Source organism: Cynoglossus semilaevis, chromosome 13 (genome assembly GCF_000523025.1).
Source record: "Cynoglossus semilaevis isolate Cse_v1.0 chromosome 13, Cse_v1.0, whole genome shotgun sequence".
Lineage (NCBI taxonomy): Eukaryota > Metazoa > Chordata > Actinopteri > Pleuronectiformes > Cynoglossidae > Cynoglossus > Cynoglossus semilaevis.
Window position 1 is genome coordinate 3,884,405 of NC_024319.1, and position 17,173 is coordinate 3,901,577.

Genomic DNA, 17,173 nt, shown 5'->3' on the forward strand with positions numbered 1-17,173 from the left:
CGTCGTAGTCGTCCCAACAAATGCCTCAACAACTTTACGTTTTATATATATTTTATTATATTTATGTATACAATTTATAAATATATATGATTTAAATCTTTTACACTGCATGCGTAAAATTGACAAATCTATTGTTGTTAAATATGACGTGAAAGTCTGATATTCCCCGACTTTCTACGAATTTTATGCTGGCATTAATATTGCCAGCCTATCTGTCTACTCCATAGTGTTCGAATCTTTGTCCCGTCAACAAGCATATTTCCTGGTTGTGTTAATAGGCGTGAACATATTTACTACATTTTACAGGTAAGTTAAAATGTGTTTTGCCATTTTAATACCGGCCGAGAAGCTGTATAAAGACTTTGTTTTTACAGTAGGCTAATGTGGTGCATTGGGCCTCACATTCGTGACTGGCACGCCAATAAACATTCTAAGTTTAAATACTTAATAAGATTTTTTTTTTCCGGCAGCGAAGATATTGAAAGAGATGGAGGCCGAAGCAACGGTGGAGCTGAATCCGCCAGAAAGTAAAGAACCAGCGGAGCAGGCTCAAGACAAACAGGTGAGTCTGCTACTTAACAGCTTAACAACTAAATACAATGGCTATTGCCACGGAAAGCACGAATACAAATGAACAATGGCACCTTCACTAGAAGGCCGGTTGTTGAAGTGACCCGATAACGTGTAAGGGAACTTTACGAGACATGTCCGTATTGTGCATCTACATGTGCTCAGAATATCACTGCAAGTGCAATACAACGTTTATCACGAACTACTAAGAAACTACTGTGGATGTCAAACATAGTTGTTTCACAAAGAATCATCGTAACACTTGGTACTCTTTTGTTTATCTGTTGTGTTAAATTATACACCCAGTAGCATAAAGAATGTTGCAATATAAACTCTTGCAACTGTGTAGAATTCATTGTTTCCCAGATTCCATATATTGTTTGGAAACCCTCTTCATTTATGTTTTAATGGCTGACACTGATAGATCGAGAGTGTTTAAAAATACAAATCAAAAGGCTTCAAAACATTTTTTTATGTTCACTTGAATCCCGTATGAATGTATATTTTGTTACTTATGTTTGTCCCTTCCCTTTAACAGCCAGTGGTGACATTTTCGAAGAAGGTAAGTACAAAATGATGTTACTATTAGTTTGTAGTTATAATTATTATTAGTTATTCTTCTGTTGTTTGTTTTTTTAACATCGGCCCCTTGTATTTATTGCTTATCTTGCAAATCCCTTTCCTCAACAGCAGTATGAGATGTGGTTGATTAAATCTTAATTGTTTTAAGGAAAGTGGACTATGTGTCATTGTGACACAGCACATCACTGCACACAACGAAATGTGACCTCTGCTTTTAACCCATCACCAAAATGAACAGTGGGCAGCTTTAAGCGCCTGGAGAGAAGTGTGTGGGGACGGTGCCATGCTCAGAGCACCTCAGTGGTAACTTGGCAGCTGGTGGACTCAAGTCCGCTTCCTTAACCACTAAGCCACCACTGCCCCTGATTTAACCCTAACCACAACCACCTGAATGAGAAACCAGTGATTTCTCCTTTTCTTTATCAGACACACTGTTCTGGCTGTGATGATGCCTGACAGAGAGCTGGGCAGCAACAGTCCACATCAACTGGGTGGATTTGCTGCCCGTGTTTGTTCTCCTATATCTGTGGGCATGTGCCTTCTTGATACAGTTGAACCCACATAGTGGTCCAGCCCTCTTTTTTTGCTGCAACCATTTTTTTGTGCAGCAGCTTTTTGATACAATTTTTTTTTTGCCTCAGTCTAGACTCAGGCATCATATCATGGTTCTCTGAGTCTGCACCTGGTGACCGATTACTCAGTTATTGTTTCTGAGTTCTATCATGATTAAATCATGAAGTCAACCAATTATTTGGTTCAATAAATTAACCTGTTTTACTTTTCAAGCAAAATTACAGAGTTTTTCCCTCAGTAAAATTGCCTATGTAGATTTTTTAAATTGTTGTTTAATTATTAATATAAAGTGTACGTCTAGTAACACCTACACCAACCTACCTTTTAACCTTACATATCTTCTGTGGCGACAGCTGCTTGATGCAGATATCTTGAAGAATAAGGGAAATGATGGCTAATGGGCATATTAAGTGTTGTGGACATGAATGAGCAATTCAGTCCTCTGCACGTCTTAACTAATGCCTGTTTTTTGTCATTATCCTTCATTTGGATCTAAACGCTACATTGACAGAAAAGGCAGCCACAAAAAAAGAAGAAGCAAAATGCTGACATAGGTAAGTCTTGTGAGCAGGATGCTATTGCCTGTCTTGAAGGTTGAACTTGGTGACAAGATCACCACCTTTTAGGATTGCACTCTCAAGAGATGGGACTGTGGTGGTGCCATCCTTTCTTCTTTTTTTTTTAAGATCAGTATTTGCAAATGCAGAGCTCTTTCAGGATATTCTCCTTTTTTCCCTAACTGTTACTGTCAATTAAAAGAGGTATTAAAAACCTTCAATACAGTATGTTGATCATTTTTTCTACTTTTAAACAAACACAAGCTTACCTGGTGACACTTGGCAAACTGGACAAAGATGGAAACAGCCAAGCATCACATTTGTTTTTATATGTCTGAGCTGTTATTTGTCCAAAGTTCTTTTTTTTTTAACTTGTGCCTGTGTTGCTCTGTGTGGCATGACATTACGACATTCGTACTGCTAAATCCTTGCCAATGAGTTTTGAATGACGCAGGGTTTTTACCTGCATTGTTCAACTGCACTGCATTTCAAGTGTGACACAGAAGTGATCCACTTGTAGACTGGTATACAGAGCAGCAGTTCACCAATAAAGCTTGTGACTCTAATCCCCCTTTTTGGGCCTTTCGTTATGGGTGGTCAAGGATTACTGTTTTCCCTAAAGTCAACAGCCCAGGTTAAGTAACTAACAGCTTTTTTTTTTTTGCAATTGTCTGCTTGACATGACTGAAAAACACGGCAAGTAAACACAACATGCCTTTTAATCTAAAACTGAAATTGATTGTTGATATGTACAAATGAGTTAGATCATTAGATTTGAAAGTCTCTATATTTGGGGGCTGCTGTTGTTGTTTTTGCAGTGTACATGAAGGGATCATCTCTCGAGTCTTTGCCTCCTCTTTCAAAACAGTTGTCGACTGTCCACGATGGCATTATTGGTAAGCAAACTGGCAGTTACCCTCCTTTGTGTACCCCTTTGGACAGCTTCACAAATATATTACATGCATGTCCACAGGTCTTATGTGCGTTTGGGAGTATCGCAGCCCGAGTAAGTCTGTCCCACCTCACTATCAGTGCAAACTGTGTCTTGTGTCCTGCACGCAAAGTGCCATGATTGCACACATCAAAAGCTGGAAACACAGTTTCAAGTACATGGTGAGTATCTTTTCTTTCTAGGTTTGTAACAGACTGACAGACAAATCTTTGCAGGAGTCTTCAATGACTTGTTTCTGTCATTGACAAACAGAAAAAATTCCACCCAAACAAAACTAACTGGCAAGTGGAAGAGGTCACGAAAAATTCTGCTCTAAAGAATAAAGTGAAAGAAGCTGCCCTCGAGGTAGAAAAAATAGAAGGACAGGGGAAACCTAGAGTAAGTAGAACTGTTAATTAATAAATTCCATAAAACTGTCAAATAGAATTCGCTCTTTAATGATCACCCCAATGATTACTAATTAATTAATATTCTTTTTTTTTAACTCTAGGTGGTACTTAAGGAGCCGTATGAAGTACCAGCTTTCCAAGGACTTAGTAAGAAACTCACTAAGAATTCCTGAATGAATGATTTCCTGTTGTTGTCTTCAAGAACAGTGTCATTGTCTATTTTATTTTAACAGCTACAGCATTACCGAGAACTAAACGTAAAACTAGGCAAGGAAAGGGACCAAGACCACCACATTTCGGTAAGTTTGAGAAACCTAGGGGTCAAAGATATTCAAACATGTAGTAAAAACCAAGAAAAATTTGAAAACCTATACATTTTGGGAGACTTTTTACAAGGGCTATATTGTGATGGCTAGATGCACAGGACAGTGCATTTCTAAAACTAGAGCTTTTGTGGGGTGTTCCCACTCTGCAGTGGTCAGTACTTACCAAAAGTGGTCCAAAAAAAGAGAGGTTCACTGGCAGCTAAGGCTCATTGCTGCATGTGGCAGTGAAGGCTGGCACATGTAATCTCATCAAATGAGCTACTACTGTAACTCAAATTGCAGAGGAAGTTGACAATGATTTTGATGGAAAGGTGTCAGAATATACAATGCAGTTTGTAGAATATAGTGATATAAAGCCCTAGACCATAGAAAAAAAAAACAATAGTCTGCATGTTTTGTTTGCCACATGAACAGATAACTGTGTTTTTGTCAACCAACATGGGGACACATTGCAGTACAAATGAAAATGTTGAGTTTTTTCCCCACCTCTTTATGCATTTTGCCTCTTTGATATTATTAATTATGTGTATGGCTCTCCCTTGTAGGTCCCAGGTTCTCAGACCAAGCATTTTCAACAGAATACGCTCCCCTTGCAGATCCTCCAAACTACCAAGATGAAGATTTTAGGGAGCGTAGCATTGGAGACTACTCGTATGAGGAAGATTTTTCTGACTCAGATTTAAGATCTTATCCACACAAAAGAGGCAATTACCTTGTTAGAGATCGAGATATTTTTGGAGCTGACAATGGAAGAGAAGACTACAGGAGTGGGCTTGTTGAAGAGGACCAGGGTAGACCATATTATGATGACTACCGTGACATTGAAATTGACAGAGAAATGGATGGGCAATTGGATAAACCTGGATTATTGGAAGAACCTCAAAGCCAGAACACTCGTAGTACATTGCTGAGCTACCTGGTAGGTCTCATGTTTTACATAAGCTGGTAAAAATGTTTTACATAAGCTGGTAAAAATGACAATCTTGTTTCCAGGATACCTTCAGAATAGAGAATGAGAATGACGCACAACTGGTTCTGAAAGTGACACAGAAACTAACAGATGCACTGATGGACTACAGACTTCGGAGTACTTCATCAGTACGACTTTTTCACAGTTAGATAAATCTGTTAGAAAAATTATCAAAAACATTTTGGTGATACTCGTCTTGTCCTTCACAGGGACCAAGTCTGAGCAGCTCCTCAATGAACTCCACTGATCTGATGAACTACTCTTCATCATCCATGTTCTCAAATGACAGATACTCCAGTAGTCTTTCAGGTACTTAAGCGCTGAACCAAATGTTACCATTTCAAAACACAACTGCTTTATTGGTTTGAATAAAAACTCTGTCTTCAGATCCACATGGGTACCATGGTAATCGACGGAGATATTACAAATGATGTGGCGTCACCCTTCAAGTCTTAGGTGCATCACAACATTGTAAACTTCATTTTTTTATAAATGTAAAGTTAGTTTAAATTGTGCATTACTTCTTGTTTGCAACCATTTTTTCTCACTTTGTTTAATCCTTTTAAGGTCCAGTCCTATTAAAGATTGAGGGGAAAAACCGGTTTGTTTGGAAACCTAGATTTATTTAATTGTGCAATTTAATATATTTTCAACACTGACTGCAGTCATTCTCTTTAAGTTGAAATTGTTCCTTTTCCAACAAATGTTGCACAAAACAATGTTTAAATATTAACTTGAAATAAAATGTTTAGAAGCACAGCTCAACCCAAACTGGAAAGAATAAAAGTATCACACCACTGGTTCTGAGAAAATCCATAAAAGATTGTTCTAATCAGAATCAATGTCATTGTGTTTTGCGATGAACGATCAGAGGTTCAGGTTTGTTTAATGCTTCTTGGAAATGTTGTCCTGCTGCATTTAATTTGGTGAGAATGGCCTTTATCCTCAAGAGGTTCTGACCATTACTGTAAACCCATGCACCAGAGCAGACCGTTTATCAAACGTAAACAGAAACACGGCCTCACCAATACTGTTTTCATTGATGTTCAGTAGTAAAACTATATCCTTTTCAAATCTTAAGATTAGATCCTTGCGTCTGCGCCCACATTTTCTCGTGTAAAGGCACATTTGCATTTCCATGTCGATTGTATGTTTTTCAGTCAAGTTGAGATTTCTCTATTGGGTTCCTCATGTCCCCAGGATTGGGATTTAGGTCATCATATTCCTCATCTTCTCTTCAGTGACTGATGAGACTTGAATGGTGCCAGATCCGACGTGGCATCCAGAGAGGTCAATTGCATATTCATAATCCTCAATGCAGTTAAAAATAAGAAAAGCTGTGTCAGTTCTGTTGCCTTTCTTATCAAGTAGAATCTGTATATTGTTGTGAGCAATGTCAGGACATGCAAACAGTTCTTTTATCTCAGTTTTGGTCATGTTTTTTGGTAGGTTTCTGGCCATGACAACATACTTGCTTGTCAGTAAAGACTTTGTTTTTCTTGGACTATGTGGCAGCCGTTTAAAAGAACTGCTTTCAATATGCAAAGGAGAAGTAGACATTAGTTTGTCATTTTCAATGTCCTGGCAAGTCTTGGAGTATTTTTCTTTATTGCCTTCATGATGAAATGCATTGTCACATTCTTGCAACACACTGGTCCAAAGCTTTTCAGTAGCGGCACGTACTTCCACACAGGCCAGACCCAGTAAGCGCCCGTTAAAGTAAAGTGCGTCATGTGCATCTTGTGTGTTTGCAAACTTTACAAGGCAGCCATACTTAAGTCCCAGCTTCACATTCAGGATGACTTCTTGTACAGTCATGCTTCTGAAAAATTGGCATATGTCCTCTTTTGTGGTTGATGCCGGTAGACCAAAAAGCCGGACGTAACCAGGCTGTGTGTTCTGACATAAATCTTCTGCTTTCATCACCGTTTCATATGTCCCAGATGGAGATTCATTTGTGGGAAAATTATTTTCTGCTTGCGAGCTTCCATTTTCATGTTTGGTCTGTAGTCCTTGAAGAACTGTACAAATCCCAAGAAGAAAGGCTGTACTTGGATCAAGTGAGTTTACATCTGAAGTTGAAACATTCGTGGCATCTGGGGACGCAGGCTCTGTAAGATTTTTAATACGGGGATCACGTAATCGAGGTTCTGAAGATGGGGAATATGCAGGTTTGGGATCACTAAATGATGTTTTCAGTAATGACAGTCTGGGATGTGGACGTGGTTCTGGTGTTTTGACAGAATGCCCTGCTATATGATTGTCTTTCTCTTTTTCCTTTGCTTTCCTCTTCATTCTTTCCTTTAATTTGTGTTCCAGCTCACCCATACTACTGATCCGTAGGATCACCTTAGATCCTTTGAGTGCTTTTCCAGAATATCGCATGGCGCGCTGGGCATCTTTTTCTGTTGTAAACGCAATGAAGGCCTCTCCAAGGCTCCCGCCAACGATCCACACTCCACCGTCTGGAATGTAAAGGCATTTGAAGAATTTCCTAATATCCTCTAAACCTGCCTGTACATTCAGTCCTTTCAGACGCAGAATTGTCATTTCCTTCAAGCTGTTTGGCTTGTGTCTGAAAAGTAAATGGAGAGATATTTGACAGATAAGTTTACACAGAGTAATCAGACCTGGGGAAGGGAGAGCGTCGCGGTGAGCTCACTGTGTATAAAAACAAAACAAAAACGATGTTCCTCTAAAAAGCGCACGTTATAACCTTAAAACCTTTTCAAAATAAATGACGCTCCTTTGGTCGGTGGCACATGTAGTATCCGGACTGTTGACTACCTGCGTTGATTTAAAAAAAACGTGGAATCTCCGATGCTGCTGCGTCTTCTTCACTACTTCTACTTGTGTGTACTATTTCACTACACTGCCCTCTTTTATTCAGAAGTTTTAGCGCCACTCAAGCGAAGCGCCAACTTCTTTTTAATTTATTCAAAGATTTCTTTATACCACAACGAATCGCTGGGGTGATAATAATACTGATTTGATAAATACAATGTTAAATGATTATTGATAGACATTGCAATGAGCTGTTTTAAACATACATCCGCCATTTTGGATGAACATCCGGTAGACTAAAACATAGTGTATTATATTTGTTTGTTTTGTTTTTGCGCTTAAATGTTTGCTTAGGGCTGTTAAATGTTCTTTGTTGTGCTAATGAGAACATGCACGTAAAATTAACATAATGTTTTGAGTACCTTAGTACCTTAGTTTATTTACCGTCATTATAAAAAAATGTAAAAACTGTCCGGGTGCCGTCCTTTAAAAAACTGTATCCATTGTTATTAAACCAATATTGCCAATTTCACTTTATTAAGTTAGGATATTTTTCCTTTGCCAAATTTAATTTTTTATTAGTTTTTTTAATAACCTTTTGTGAAAACTTTGGTAAAACGAAGAACTTACCTGGGAGATAGACTTTAGGTCTTCCCAACGCGTTTGAAATATACCACAAGTGGGTGGTAAGTAACATGCTCATGGAGGAAGTGAAACAGCTCCTCACACTTCCTCATTTGACCTTTTTTATACCGAGCAAACTGAAATAAACACTGGCTTTGTTAAAATAGAAAAAAATTAAATTGATAAAAACGGTCAATTTTGTATTGTTTATTCTAAAGAGGGTTATTTTCACTTTCACACATTTATTTCTCAAAATTTCAGAAATTAGTTTAAGCATTTTTTAAAATAAGTTTTAAAAAATGTTCACTAATAACTAAAGTCACTTGAAAAAAAAAGTAATAACTAAAGTCACTTGAAAAGAAAAGTTTGTTTTCCACCGGAAACATGTCGTTGACGCGCCGAATAAAAGGATTATGGGTAATAGGAACTCCATTCTTTGCCATGGCGACGGAGACGCTGCCGTCTGTTTTTAACAAACACTATTTACCCTGTTCTCTCCTTTTGTTGTTATTCACGAATGTACTTTATTGTCAGCAGTTTATCGTCCCATTTAAGACTCCTGCAGACTGCGGTGTTGAAGAGTTTTACGACATTTCCAGCATGTCGTGTGTGAGGTGCGGTTCAAATCAGCTGCGGAGCATAACAGGTCTGTTACCATCGTACATGTTACTGATATTAGTCCAACAACAGCGCTATTGCACTGGTTTTCGTTGTCATATTTCCAACCTAAACCGATTAAAACGCGTAGAAACTGCGTAGAATCCCAGGTAAAGCACACCGGTACAGGTGTCCCGTTCCTGGTCGGTTGTTCGTCTAAGGGGGTTAGTATCCCTCTACCTACCTGCGGTACTTCAGGGGTTCTATGGGTCTCCTTATGCCGATGGGCGAGGTGACTCGTCCGGCTTCTGGCTGTCAAACCTCTGAGTGTCTATCCCACTCTCGTCGCCACCGCACTCAGAGGAATAGCCTGTTTATGGAAGTGTGCGGTGCAGTCATTCACGACAACAGACCTCTTATGATTGAAGACTTAAAAAAGCGTCACCTTGCATGAATCTTCATCATTTCCTTAAACAGCTCTTTTTTTCCATTCTAGCTGTATGACTGTATTTTAACCCCTCCCCTGTTGGCTTACTCCCCTATTTCCTCACCTCCAGCACTATGACTTACACTTCTTTAGTTAATATATTCCAAAACATACACTGCAGCATATCATCATCATGTTGCATATTCTCAGATTCTGATTCTGATTAGTTTATCTTCACTTTTTCTTTACAGTGATTATAAAATATATTTTCTGAATATCGAGATGCTTATCTGTGTTTATTTTTCTTTTTCTTTTTTTTTTTTTGCAGGACTGACCTGAGTTTGCAGAACTGGTTACCGGACTGTCACTACTGATAAGGCCTCCATCACTTGTCAGCAGTGTCCCACTGACCAACCTGTATGTGGAGCTTATGTGTGTTATTTTTGTTTGTTTTGATGAAAATAAAATAATAAAAATCAAACAACACTTTTACCTGCAGGCGGTCACAAAGGATGGTTTTGGGTGCATTCGCTGTCCAGGCAGCATCAGTGATGACGGAAAGTGTCTGTGTCCAGCAGACACCGTTCTGGGTTAGTTGATGATTACCAGACCATTGAAGTCATGTGTTGTGAGTATGTATTTATAAATAACCCTTGTTTGTTTCAGTGGAAAGGGATGTGAATGGTAACTTTCTGGATGAGGCCAAGTGTGAAGCCTGTAATGGAAACATCCCTGCTCTCTCTGTACCAAACACCTTTGGAGACAGGTAACAATCAGTGACATGTAATAGAACCTTAAATATTTGGCTCCTACTGACTCCAGTTTTTTTATTTAAAAGAAATCTAAATAACAACAATAATAAAAATAATAGTAACTATAATAATAAATTATTAATAAATAAACATTATGTGAGAAAAGAAATGTAAAAAGAAAACTATATATAAACGTTTGCAAATAGCTATATGTATATATTTATGCATTCGGGTTATTAACATACCATTTTCTAATTACGTCTTATTATGTTATATTATGCCTCCTCTGTTTGACCTAATGGATTAGAAAAACAGCTGATTTTCTGGGAGTTATGTATGAACTGTATTCTCTTTTAGATGTGAGAGATGTCAGGCTTCCTTCATTAACACCTCCTGTGTGTGTAGCTCTCCAAACATCCTGGTGAGATCAGTCAAGGAGCTAGTAAAAGACTAACGTCCTAGAAACCACCCAGACACACAGACCATGTGTATCATCGTGGTTTATGTTTTACAGGCAGGTGGATTATGTTTTCCTCCAGGCATCCTCGCACCAAACGCAAACCCAAATGTCAACTATGCTCAGTTGGTGAGCTGTCTTCTTTGCATTTACATTTGTCTTTCATTGGCTCTCTGTTTAAGACATTTTCTAATGTATGCTTTTCCTCTCTTCCTGTTGTAGAAGTTCAGTGTCCAGTCTGCCTGGTTTGTGAAAAATCTGTACTCTTCAGCAGCAGCCTGCCTTGTAATTTCTATTTATTTCTATAAAAATTACATTTCTTATAATTATATGAAAAATCTACATTAGAAAGTATGATCTAAATCAGGGATGGGCAAACTAAGGCCCAGGGGCCGGATGCGCCCCGTTCAGCTTTTTAATCCAATTGCCAAACTTTTCTTGTAGAAAAGGCTAAAAGCATTTTAGCCTTTATGCATGACTTTTACATGTCATTTATCTTAGTTCACACGAACACTCCATCTATCTGCTCCTGATCTGCCCCTCCACCCCCCATTCAATTGTATGACAATTGTTGACCGTGAGTCAAAAAGATTGCACACGCCTGATCTAAATAATGCAGTACAGATAAGAGGGACACTTCATTACTACTAACTTCTGTGAATACCATGGGTTTTCTGTGTCGTGTGTGTAAACGAATTATTATGTGAATTCAAATTGTTCCTTCAGGTCTTTTCTAACCTAACCGCCTGCCAGGCCCTGGGGAACATGTGTGTGTTGAACATGCACTCCTTCAGTGGTGTTTCCAACGACGCCTGTGGCCTTTTTAACGCCATCTTTAGATCCAAAGCTGCCATGAGCTCAACTCACGACATTTCCTACTGGTAATCACAACTTCCAACTTCACATCTTCCAATTTCAAAAAAATGTACATGAAGATTATTTATGCCACAACTGTGATACATTAAATAATAATAATGTGTCCAGGAGATCAAATCTACCCTGGCTTTACTACGGAGATGAACCTGGACTGGCAGGACGAGTTCTTCAGACTGACCCTGTTCCTGTTAGTTTCAGCTTTAGAGGAAAAAATAAAGTAAGTAAGAAAACTGTCACAAACCTTTGGGATTTCACAAAAAAGTTATAAAAAATATACAGGGGATGGTGTTTATGTCCAGAAATGTTTTTTCTTGTCTGGCAGAACACTGACATTAAGCTGCTCACTGCTGTCTATGATGTCGGAGGACAGTTTGTCAGGTGGGAAGCAATAGGACGGGGTAATCTCCAGGTGAGATGTCAATGAAACACAGTCTCAATACACACATAGTAAAGTTGAAATTAAAATGAAGTGATTACAGCTACAGTTGTTCACTTCAGCTCTTTTCTTCTTGTTCTTCTTCAGCTCTGCCCTGACACAGCTGTCAAAAAGTCTGCAGCTCTCAGCTTTGGAACTGCCTACAAAGAAGGCGTGAGTTCTTGTGTTGATATTTCAACCACTGTTTATCACTTTTCTATTAAAGCTTTGTGTGTGTGTGTGTGCACAGTGTGATCTCTCAGTGGCAGACTTGTTAGAGAACCATCCCACGCCTCTTTTCTACGATGTGTTCATGGACCTTGGTGGCGGAGAAAACAGGAAGCTGCTCCCTCTGCCCACGCTGGTGTATAACCAGCAGTACAGTGGACGGTTCATTAACCAAGGTGCTTTTCTACTCTTTGAATGTGTTTGTTCTCAGTGCCTGCGTGCTGTCAGTACAATTCTGCACTTAAACCATGATAATGAGTGTCCAGTGTGGCTACAGTAAACACCCCGTGACTGAAGTGTGGGAGAGTTCTGTTTAATAACTGTCTATCAATAATGTGTATATATATATATATATATATATATATATATATATATATAAGTATATGTGTGATTTACTGGTCTACAGAGAGCATGAAGAACTGGTACCTGTCTCGGCGCATGTTTGTTGTCGACACATTGAGTGGTAGAGAGAAGAGTGTGAGCCTGTTGCCTAAAGTCATCCGTGTGGCCACCAGCGTCAAAATTAGGTGTGTGTTCGTCCTGCTTCATAAATACGATAAATTATTAATGTGATAAATGAGGTGCACACCTCAGCTTTACGCCGATGTTCTTTTTGATGTTTTATGTAGGTTCCAGCTGGTTCCGAGAACGCAGCAAGGACAAGTGTTTCCTCCTCTAATGATCATAACCTACTCTGATCTCCTTATTACTGACGTCAACAGTCAAACTGTTTCTGTGAGAACACCAACACACACAGACACACACACATACACACACAAACTTACCTTCAATAATGTTTAACTTATTTTTATCTTATTTATTTAAATTTAGGAAAGACACACAAAGATCCCTTTTAACAGCTCTGTGTTTTTCTTTGGTTTTTAATAGCCATCTGCTGCCACCTAGTGGAACTGTATGTTGTTGTTCTGCCTGTTCCATTGACGAAGAAATTCTTAGCAGTGTGAAATACAATAATTTACCATAGTACAACTAATGATCTCTCATGGCACACTAATTAGCCGCAGCAGTGACCTTTTTTTCTGCTGTCAGGTAACATTTGCAGTGGAGTATGAGATGGATCAGAGTGACGCTCGCATGAAGACAGATGTGAGTATAAACAAATGAATCGTTGAGAAATTTAAATTATGAAACCACAAATATACGGAGGAATCACCTGACCTTCAACCTGTTTTTACAGACGGCCCTTGGCGTGTTGGGCGGCTTGGCCGTGCTTTACTCTCTCCTGAAGACCGTCAGTTGGAAGAGAAGGATCGGTTCTACGCTCATTGATGCTGGAGTATGGTGTTTTCAAACAAGTCGACATTAAAATCCATTTCATCCGAGTGTTGGGTCGAAGCGTGAACGTAATGGAAATGTCTTTGTTTTTCTTGTTTCTTAGACGATGTTCAAGTTTCTGTTGTTTTATTCTGGAGACCTAGCCAACGTTTTCTTCGTAGTCACCGCAGGAACCGGGCTTTACTGGCTCATTTTTTACAAGGTCAGTATCAGTCGCTGAGACTCAGTTTATGGACGTGTTTTATTTACACGCTTGTGAGATATAAATGTTTTCCTCTTTTTTGCCTCATTTCTTTCTTAATCTGTTCTTATTTTTATTGCTTTTCTTTATTACTGTTTCTTTGCGTGGACTTTTTTGCTCTCTATAGACGTTAAAGGCAAGTCTTTCCTCTTCTTTTTCTTCTCTCCTTAATTATTTTTGTTGAGTATTATAGGAATCTGTGATTTGAGTCACTGGCAGAGTTTATTAAGATTTTTGTTTTACATTTTCATCCTTAGGCTCAGCAGTTTGTGTCAGTGTTGTTACCACTGCCGGCACAGGAGGAGCAGTTTGTGACATACATTGGATGTGCGTTCAGTCTAAAGGTTAGAGAAGATTAAAAAGTGCTTGTTTTTTTTAAATACTTGGATATAATCCAGTTACAAACTATGTTTTGGATTTTGTGTTTTTTTGTATATCCAGGCCATCCAGTTTCTCCACAAGCTAGTCCTCCAGGTGTCAGTTGATATTTTTCTGATCGACTGGGAGAGGCCACGAAGCAAAGCCGGCAGGACAGTGCAAGGTGTTAACATGTCATATTCGGGCAGTCGCACGTCAACTAGCAGATCAACTAATAAATCCTAGCCTACGTGTTTATCCTTGTTTCAGCTTCCGGTGACTCAAAGCGCGACCCTGTTCCCGTCAGCATCTGGAGAACCTACTTTGTTGCCAATGAATGGAATGAAATCCAGACCTTCCGCAAAATCAGCCCGACGTTTCAGATCATGGCTGTGCTCTTCTTTCTTGAGGTTAATATTCGACCCCAACATCTTTAATTCTCCCATGCTTCTTTACCTCATTGCTGGTGTATCTCCCTGTATTGGTCAGGTGGTGGGTTTCTCTAACCTGGCACTCAGAGACCCCTGGTCAAATTTAAGCCGTTCCAGTCAGGCCTACGCTCCTTCATACAGCCTGATTCTTCGCTATGGTCTGGCAACTTCCTTATGGATCTGCATTGGACTGCTGCAGGTGAAACGACCACAGTGTGGCAGTGTTTTTACTTTCATTACCTCCAGTGAGCTCAAAAAGTTTGAGTATTTTTAAAAGTGTTCAACAACAACCACCTTCTCCATGTTTACACATATTTGTTAAGGACAATGCTACATTCTCTGGGTATAAACATGACCTTGGTTTTTCTTATCTATGTGCTGTGCTCAAAAACAACAGAACCAGGGCTTATCTTGCCCCCCACACTCCTATTTTTGGGGGGTTTAAAAGGCAGTCAGCAGACATTTAGATGTATAACAATTGCATTGTTCATTGTGTGATTTGTTTATATGAGAAAATGACTTTGTTCTCGACCAATAACCACTAACGTCTTGTAACATTTTATCCTCTCAGGTGATTTTCTTCACTGTGATTTATGAACACTTTTTTGAGGACAAAATCCGTCAGTTTGTCGACCTCTGCTCCATCAGTAATGTAAGCATCAAAAGGTGGTTGTGTATTTTCCTTAACAGTTTAACGTGTCTTTCGAAGGTTTTTCATGAGTGTATTTTGCGGCTGTAGATTTCTGTGCTGCTGTTATCTCACCGATGCTTTGGCTACTACATCCACGGGCGCTCAGTCCATGGCCATGCAGATACAAATATGGAGGAAATGAACAACAACCTGAAAAGAGAAGCTGTATGTACACCACATGACCCTGTTCACTAGTGACTTATGCATCATGATAGATTTTTTAATAATGGTTCTGTGTGGGGTTTTTTTGTTCCAAGGAGTCACTGTGTGGTCAAAGAGGGCTGCTTCCTAACACTGACATTCAGACCTTCCAGGTGTCTCTGACCAATCATCTAAGGTCGCACTATGAGAGGATACGGGAGCCACTCAGCAGGGTATGTGTTCATGTCTCTGTCTGCTGTTGTTATTTTTGTTATTATTATTATTATTTGGTTGACTTTGCTGTGCTCCAGAGGAGTGGACCGTCACGGCTGATGGACACGTCAGTGGCCAACCCTTTCGAGCAGAACATCAGAGCGTACCACACCATGAACCACTTCCTTGGGTCCATCATTGACCACGTATGTTCAAATTCACAGATATTGACTTTTGACATATTTCATATTTTCATATGAATACAGCTGTCAAACATGTTGCTGTGTTGACTTAGGCCCACCCTGACATGGACTACATAGTGAAGGACAAGCTTATGTTTGAGAGGGTCATAGGAATGGAGTTTCTGGAACCCACTGAAAAAAGCATCTTCTACAACGGTAATGACTTCCTGCTGCAACTCCAACATTTGGATATTTGTGTTTGCTCACTCAGATGTGTAATTGAGTTATAGTTCTTGTACATGAAAGATTTTTGTGTGTCCCACCACAGATGAAGCCCACTCCTTCAGTAATGTGCTGTTTTATGGAAACGAGGCCACGCTGCTGATCTTTGACACTCTGTTTTTCTGTGTTGTCGACCTTGGCTCTCAGAGTTTTGTGCTGGCAGCCGTTCTTACATATGTCCAGCAAATGGTCAGTGTATACAGAGTACTTACTGTACATCACAACATGCTGCCTGCACTTTGCTAAAACCCATGTCCTACTCTTTACAGATTTTTGGATTGATCCGTAACTTCCTTGGAAGAAAGAACCTTGTCAACAAGACCTTGGTGGATGAGAGATTTCTAATATGAAAATATTTCAGATGTCAATATTAGTGTTGTTACTGTTTAGTGGCTTTTTTAACTTCACTTATTTTTTGTATTGTCTTTTTCACCCAAAGTATTTTTTAACTTTTGTTTTATGATGTAAATATTTAATTTTTGTATAGAAAGAGGATGTTTAAATTTTGAATAAAACATTTTGATATGAAGACAAACTTGTAGTTTTGTGTGTATCAGTGTTGTTTTCTGTGTTCAATTATCATTGTTTTTGAGTGTTGCTGTTTGGTTTCAATTTTCCACACATTTTTTGTTATTTATATTTACATTTAAGACCATACTATACAAAATAAATTGCTTTTTTAAATAATGAATCGCGGTATTTGTTTAGACATGGTAGACTTCACTTGGCTATCATATACTAAGGTATAGTCTTTTCTGTGTTCTGTCGGGGCTGCGGTTGTAACGTTGTGTAACTAACTTTTAGAGGGCGTGACTTTACGTTTGTGACGCCACGACGTCGTAAACGTAAAGGTCCCCCGTTTAAGCCAATCAGCGCTGAGTCCTGAGTGCAGCGCTCCAGAATGACAGACAGACTCTCACGCTGGGGCCCGGGGCGGATATATAAAGCAAAGGCAGCAGGAATGGCGTTCAAAAATGTTCTCCGCTGATTGTTAAACAACTTTCGTCTAAGGTGAGTCTACGTTTTGCCCTCTGTGATATATTTTGGAAGTTCTACAGCTTTGTATGTAAGTATTCTTCAGCTATAACGTCAAAGGTAAGAGTGTTAACAGGGAGGGGTAGAACTAGCTAGCCACTGCTAGCATGAATTTAGCTGCCCTGTCCTGGATAACGACTCAGGTCACTTTGGTTTTAGACATTTTATTAGTAGTCTGTAATAAGTCTGTGTCGTGGGATTGTTTCTGGACGTCACTAACAACTC

At 39.2% G+C, this 17,173-nt stretch overlaps 4 protein-coding genes across 9 annotated transcripts in view; 3 read left to right on the top strand and 1 right to left on the bottom strand.

The window, feature by feature from the left end:
* The first annotated feature begins 150 nt into the window (after positions 1 to 150).
* Positions 151 to 5,521, top strand: LOC103388148 (uncharacterized). 4 transcript variants are annotated; one of them, XM_008323028.3, is made up of 13 exons: positions 151 to 306; positions 471 to 562; positions 1,109 to 1,132; positions 2,237 to 2,279; positions 3,101 to 3,178; positions 3,256 to 3,395; positions 3,487 to 3,612; positions 3,725 to 3,770; positions 3,857 to 3,922; positions 4,495 to 4,868; positions 4,943 to 5,047; positions 5,129 to 5,228; positions 5,307 to 5,521. In XM_008323028.3, exons 2-13 carry the CDS (start codon positions 488 to 490, stop codon positions 5,348 to 5,350), a joined length of 1,221 nt encoding a protein of 406 aa, XP_008321250.1. In that variant the 5' UTR covers positions 151 to 306; positions 471 to 487; the 3' UTR covers positions 5,351 to 5,521. The 4 variants fall into 4 exon arrangements, with proteins under 4 accessions (XP_008321250.1, XP_024917665.1, XP_008321251.1 ...); XM_025061897.1 differs by having other exon boundaries at positions 217 to 306; positions 476 to 562; XM_008323029.3 differs by lacking the exons at positions 1,109 to 1,132; positions 2,237 to 2,279 and having other exon boundaries at positions 231 to 306.
* rbm12ba (RNA binding motif protein 12Ba) lies at positions 5,437 to 8,539 on the bottom strand. The gene is made up of 2 exons (XM_008323026.3): positions 8,334 to 8,539; positions 5,437 to 7,494 (listed from the first exon to the last, which is right to left on the bottom strand). Exon 2 carries the CDS (start codon positions 7,467 to 7,469, stop codon positions 6,129 to 6,131), a length of 1,341 nt encoding a protein of 446 aa, XP_008321248.1. The 5' UTR covers positions 7,470 to 7,494; positions 8,334 to 8,539; the 3' UTR covers positions 5,437 to 6,128.
* Positions 8,540 to 8,750: 211 nt separating this feature from the next.
* Positions 8,751 to 16,436, top strand: tmem67 (transmembrane protein 67). Its single transcript, XM_008323033.3, is given in 28 exon segments — positions 8,751 to 8,973; positions 9,680 to 9,768; positions 9,851 to 9,941; positions 10,018 to 10,117; positions 10,461 to 10,524; positions 10,618 to 10,689; positions 10,783 to 10,845; positions 11,287 to 11,441; positions 11,545 to 11,653; positions 11,759 to 11,845; positions 11,960 to 12,025; positions 12,102 to 12,255; positions 12,486 to 12,606; positions 12,709 to 12,814; positions 13,130 to 13,186; positions 13,278 to 13,376; positions 13,479 to 13,577; positions 13,874 to 13,960; positions 14,058 to 14,157; positions 14,244 to 14,383; positions 14,463 to 14,603; positions 14,976 to 15,056; positions 15,144 to 15,260; positions 15,353 to 15,469; positions 15,548 to 15,655; positions 15,745 to 15,847; positions 15,960 to 16,102; positions 16,183 to 16,436. Coding segments are annotated over 28 exon segments (2,955 nt in total). The 5' UTR covers positions 8,751 to 8,768; the 3' UTR covers positions 16,264 to 16,436.
* A 335-nt stretch (positions 16,437 to 16,771) lies between these two features.
* pdp1 (pyruvate dehydrogenase phosphatase catalytic subunit 1) overlaps positions 16,772 to 17,173 on the top strand; it is a 7,117-nt gene continuing 6,715 nt past the window's right edge. For 2 of the 3 annotated variants that reach the window (XM_025061746.1, XM_025061748.1), the window contains exon 1: positions 16,772 to 16,924. The gene's annotated coding sequence lies outside the window, so the exon portion shown is untranslated. The remainder of the gene's footprint in view (positions 16,925 to 17,173) is intronic. The other variant, XM_008323034.2, reaches the window with a different exon arrangement.

Coding starts and splice junctions, on each gene's coding strand:
- LOC103388148 (XM_008323028.3), top strand. CDS start 488: ATGGAGGCCGAAGCAACGGTGGAGCTGAATCCGCCAGAAAGTAAAGAA. Junction 3,179..3,255: donor TGTCCACGATGGCATTATTG/GTAAGCAAACTG, acceptor GCATGTCCACAG/GTCTTATGTGCGTTTGGGAG. Junction 5,048..5,128: donor GACTTCGGAGTACTTCATCA/GTACGACTTTTT, acceptor TGTCCTTCACAG/GGACCAAGTCTGAGCAGCTC.
- rbm12ba (XM_008323026.3), bottom strand. CDS start 7,469: ATGACAATTCTGCGTCTGAAAGGACTGAATGTACAGGCAGGTTTAGAG.